Source organism: Morone saxatilis, unplaced genomic scaffold, assembly GCF_004916995.1.
Source record: "Morone saxatilis isolate NCDOM2014 unplaced genomic scaffold, NCSU_SB_2.0 Contig11, whole genome shotgun sequence".
NCBI classification, from domain to species: domain Eukaryota; kingdom Metazoa; phylum Chordata; class Actinopteri; family Moronidae; genus Morone; species Morone saxatilis.
The window spans coordinates 3,841,085-3,846,794 of NW_023339663.1; the positions used below are offsets into that span (position 1 = coordinate 3,841,085).

Genomic DNA, 5,710 nt, shown 5'->3' on the forward strand with positions numbered 1-5,710 from the left:
TGTGTGTGTGTGTGTGTCTCCTCCCTTTCTGTTCTACTTACCGCAGTGCTTAGACATATCCCTGTTGGCTGTCCTGATTGGTGCTAAGCGCTGTTAAGTTTTGCGTCGTGTGTGTGCGTCAGGCTGTAAACTCCATCAGAGCCTCAGGAGGGGCCGAGAACACGTGACGGGGCAGCTTTGCGGTAGAATGTGGTCAACTCTTTTACAGCTCGGCGTGAAGTGCATCACCTATGACGCACTCCGCGTGTGCATGTGTGTGTACGAGGCTGTATGAAAGAGGGTGTCATGTTTTCTGAGTAAGACGTATGTGACTTCCGTTTAAAATGAATCAACTTTTAATTAGCTACTGACTATTAGCCTGATTTAATTTTAAAAAAAGGGATACTGGTCATTTAGTGTGATGCGAAAGAGGTGAGAATTTTTTCAAAGTGAACCTGCCTCATTTTTCTTCACGGAGCTAACACATCTGGGAATTTCATCAGCCAGAGTTTTAGTGTTTAGGCTTAATTTATAGAGAACTTAATTTTGAATTATAGCCTTTATTTTAGACAACATTGTCTTGATTTAAACCAATACCCACATGGCAGTATGTAGCCTACAATAAAAGAGTCATTGAGTGCAATCTGTATCAATCCTAATGTAAGTGATAGGTGACAAAGTCCTTGTTCTTTGCAAAAATGCAAATTTAAGTTTAGCTGAAGCTAATTTGAGGCATCAGCAGTCTGAGTTGGCCAAATCGAGTGGGTGTCTTCTAAAATGATCCCTTGGTGTGAAATTCCCTGTTGTGTTACGGTCCCTCTGCAGCAGCTTGGCAGGGAAACATGGCTTGAGAAGCCAATAACTCTTGTGCACATAAGTATGTATTCAAAATGGATTTAAAAACATTTGAGCCTATACTTCGACAAGTCTTACGAGGTCAAATTCAACTGTACATTCAACAGCCGTGAACACTATCATGTTGAGAGTGGGGCTGTGACTATCATCATTATCGATTAGTTTTTTAGTCCATAAAATGTAAGTGAAAGGTTAATCACAGTTTTCCAATCCCCAAGACGACGACGTTACATTTTTTGTTCTGACCTGAAGATTTTCAGTTTACTGTCATAGAGGATTAAAGCAGAATAAATTTAAGAAGCTGAAATTAGAGAATTTGGACATGGTTTCTCTCAAAACCATTAATTAAATATCAAAATACAGTAGCTGGCCATTAATTTAATAGTTGACAACTAATCGATTAAATGACTAATCATTGCAGTTGTAGTTGAGAGCCTTGTGAGGCAACTCCACAAACCCGCAACACCTTTTGATTTGCAGCTGCAGTGTTACTCCTAAAACATTTTCCCACAATATAAAATTCGGTGAGTAATTAGAGCTGAAAGGTGTATTGACTACAATGAAAATGTGTGTGTGTGTGTGTGTGTGTGTGTGAGTGTGAGAGAGAGAGAGATTCAGTAGTTTTCCTTCCTCTCACATGTTGTATGACTAATAAAAGTTGTGTGCAACCTTTATTTATGTGGAATATGTAGTTAGGAGCCTGTCGCATGTGTATACTGAAAATAATGAAAATCCATAAAACCATTTTTATCATCATTCCAGGCTCATTTTTTACCATTTTAGGAAAAAACAGTAGTCCCATGTGCCCAAGGACTAAATATAGTGTGTTAAGAAAAACTCACTTTTCAACAAAACGGTTTGACCAATTTGGAACATTTCTTCAGATTTGTGCTAAGGCCAGCCCAGACAACACTTCCACCAAAGGAAATTTTAAATTTCAATTGCAGGCACAAATGGGTTAAACCAAGTATTGAAAAGAACAGTTCCACTGTACCTTGCACTAATGCACGTTACTGTAATTTCAATAGATTCTGTAACCTTTCCTTCAGAGAGGAGGTGCTGGCGTTTGTGGGCAGATTTGATTGGCAGGTTAATTAGCGAGTCCTGACCTGACCTCCGCTCGAAAAATATCCGCGCCATCCACAGTAGTATTTATCCCATAGATTTGCTAGGAAATTTCAGACAATCCCCCACAGTCTGTTTTGATCTCCTGTTATCTTTACCTGTGTAGAAAAAACTTTACTTGCCATGCTCTTGAGATTGTTCTTCCCAAGGGGGTGATAAGGTAGCAGTCGTAGATCTCGTACATCGCGAAAGGTTATATTTATAAACCTTCCCATAACCCTTTAGAAACCCTGCAGTATATTTAAATATTTGCCGTACATATTATGTTCTCTCCTTTAACTCTTAACTCTAAAAGTTGGTGTTGTGTATTGTTGTTAATTTTTGAATATTCTCTCCACAGGATAAAGTGCGCACAGAGAGTTACCGCGACTTCATGTACAGCAACCCCGAGGTGTTCAGAGACAAGGTGAGCCAGCTGAGCAAATGCAAACAGAAATGTGCATTAATGTGCGTGTACAGTATGTACAGAGTAGCCGGTTAAATGTACAGCCAAGCCTATTAACAGAAAAAGGGGAGTGCATTTTTCAGGAAAGACATTAATAAGGTAATGGTGTTTGATTTAAAACACTGGGATTTTATTAGCACCTCGAATGTCGACTGCGCAGTGCTGATAACAGGCACATGCAATCCACCACAAACCCATAACAACCCCCCACCCCAAAAAACCCTTTCAAACCCCCCCCCCTCTTTTTTCCATTGCCTTTAGTTGCAGGAAGCAGTGGCCTGTATCATGACCATCCATTATATGGGCGGCTGCTGGTTAGTGCTGGGATGAGGCTGTAGAGGAGGGAGGCAGGCTGTGTTGATGGGAACGTACATTATCCCTGTCAGAGCGAAACGTTCAGCAGAGAGGGAAGTGTCACCTTCTACAGGAAGCAGTAGATAGAGAACAAAACAGGATATTCTTGTTTCAGTAATGTTAAGATGGGAGGGTACAGAAAGATGGAGAAACCAGTTAGGAGTTGTGTGTTGTGTTGAGTCAGCAGTGTGTTGGCGACCCTCTGTGAACCCATAAAGGCAGCAGGATGCTTCCAGGGAAGTAACCTTAAATAGATACACATATAAAACAGTGTTCTATATACATATATATATGCACGTATAGCCTTTGCAGCTGTTTCTCTGCCATTTGACACCAGTCGGGGGCGAAGATGAACAAATTAACTGTAACCTATGGGAACTTGAAGTAGAGGTGAACTCTTTTGACAATAACGATGGCTAGCGTGGAAACCTCAAGATTTAGAGGCAGTTTGGTGCTGAGGACTTTAAACAAGCTCATCACAGCGAACATACAGAACATTAATTAATTACTTGCCCAAGCAACTAGAGGTCACATGATAGTTGAAGTTCTTACAGCCCTTTAATAAAAATCACCAATGTGCCACACCAGCCTCTGTGACAGCTAATTTGAAGTGAAATGTGAATGTAATGCTATTTACCAGCTGACGTTAGACTCCCATATTATAAGACACATATCATATACTGTATCAAATATGTATTTCTTTTCTACAGAGTAAGTGTTGCTTGGTTATTTTCATTATCGAATAATCTGCTGATTATTTTAATGATTAATTTATTAGTTGTATGGTCTATAAAAGGTGAGAGAATAGTGAAAAATGTCCATTCCAGTTTCCCAGAGTCCAGGGTAATAACTTTAAATGTCTCATTTTGTGAGTCCAAATCAGAAGATATTCAGTATAATATGATATAAAACTGAGAAAAGCAGGAAGGGCGCCTGAAAACAGTATTTGCAGTATTTGCATGGAAAATCGAAATATTTAGCCATTGTAGAAGAATCTGACCAGCAACCTCGTTCGCACTGCAACATCTAAAGTAGTTTAATTTTATACTGACGAAGCTGCCTGAATTCATTGTCACACTTCCCCTCCACCACCGCTTCCTCTCCTGTCTGGCAGGTGGTGCTCGATGTGGGCTGCGGGACTGGAATACTGTCCATGTTTGCCGCCAGATCTGGGGCCAAGAAGGTCATAGCAGTCGACCAATCTGAAATCATCTATCAGGCCATGGACATAGTCAGGTGAGACACACACAGACTTCTTCGTTCTGAGGATATGTATATAAATATGTTTGCCTCCACCCAAATACATTAAAGGTTGATAGAATTTCAGTTATGGTGCTCACAGCAATAAACATTACATTTTTTAAACCCAACAGCAACTCGTCTTTAAGTCGGCGGTAGGGCTATTGCCTACCCCTGTCAGTCACATGACCCTAGCCTTGTACGTCATAGCAGTCCTTTGAGAGTAGATGGGTCTTCGTCCCTTAGTTTGCGTCAGAGGATTGTGGGAGTAGAGGTCTGTGTGACCTCCAGCCACCTTTTATTTGTTGCAGCTGGTTGACTTCAATAGAGCTGCTGTCAGTTGTGTGGCCATAATGCACATAATTTACTCCTTCGGTCTGACTCATTCACCCCTCGCCTCTTCTCCCCTGCAGTAGCTTCAGTTCGAGGTTTGCAGTCACACACAAACACACACACACACACATTCACAAACATGCAGATGACCCCCTGTTGGTACCTTTTAATACAGTCCTCAGTCCAATTTCAGGTGCTGTGTGTTTCCAGTTTTCCAGCAGCTGGTTCTCCACAGTGCAGTCATTTACCACCGTAGCCTCCACTGTCCCTACGTCTACCTGCAACCACTTCCTCCATCACACCCCTGCCTCTAAAATGCATTTTTGAGTTAGGGGCCATTATGACTGCTATTATTACCGTTATGTAAGAGAATGTCGTATAAGCAAAACAACGGGGTTTGCTGAAGGAAAAGGACGTTTTAATTTTACAGCCCACTGACTCGCTGTTGGAGTGTGTGTTGGCATGCAGACTGCGTCGCAGGTTCGCCAGCGGTGAAGATTCAGCTAAAGAAAGATGTGTAACCCCCCCCCCCTTACACACTCACATGTGTGCGCACACATACATACAGAAACACACAAAGCCCTTGGGTCCCTTTAAATCTACTGTTTGCTTGGGTTGTGGTTTTAATGCTGTTACTTCTGTGTGTGTGTGTGTGTGTGGCTGGCTGGCATTTGTGTGTCTGTCACTTCCTCTTGCTGTTAATATCAGGATTGTAATTAAAGTGGCTCCTGTTGGTTAGGCAGGAGCATCCATCTCCTGTCTCCACTCTGTCGCTGAAGTTTAAATGAAAAGCTAGATGTGACTTCCTTCCTTCACAGTCACTTCCTTAATGGATAATGTCTAAATACTTTTTTTAAATGGCTGGAATTGATTGATTATCCAATAGAATTCTTTAAATTCTGAACGAAAACGACATAATATTGTACGTAGATGAGTGCAATTCAGCTTTTATTGGTGATATGAACTAAACATAGACAGTTTGTGGATGTATATCAGCCGATATTTTGCTTTGGTCGAATAATCAGCATTTTATCAGCAAGTAACACACAATATGAATTAATTTAATTCTGGACAACCTGGCAAATGTTAAAATGCCAAAAACATGATTCAAACCAAAGGTTTTGAACTGTTATTAGCTTATTCTAAGGTAAAGAAAACAAGATTTTTATTATCAGGTCATTATATACCAATAAAAACATCCCTATAAATGTTATATTCCATTTCTACCATTAGATCCTCCTAAATGTTACACACTGAACCTTTTAGTATGGTCAATGAGGTGTAAAGCTGAGCTCATCTCTATTTTATATTAACAAGGGGTCAAATGACTACGTAAGGTGAAAGGTTTCACTCGAGTGATGAACCTGCAGAGAATCATCA

The 5,710-nt window shown here is 40.7% G+C and overlaps 1 protein-coding gene across 2 annotated transcripts in view; it reads left to right on the top strand.

The window, feature by feature from the left end:
• prmt3 (protein arginine methyltransferase 3) overlaps window positions 1-5,710 on the top strand; it is a 52,926-nt gene that overhangs the window by 5,558 nt on the left and 41,658 nt on the right. For both annotated transcript variants that reach the window (XM_035652370.1, XM_035652369.1), the window contains exons 8-9: window positions 2,300-2,365; window positions 3,873-3,994. In XM_035652370.1, the coding sequence (XP_035508263.1) occupies window positions 2,300-2,365; window positions 3,873-3,994 (188 nt within the window). The remainder of the gene's footprint in view (window positions 1-2,299; window positions 2,366-3,872; window positions 3,995-5,710) is intronic.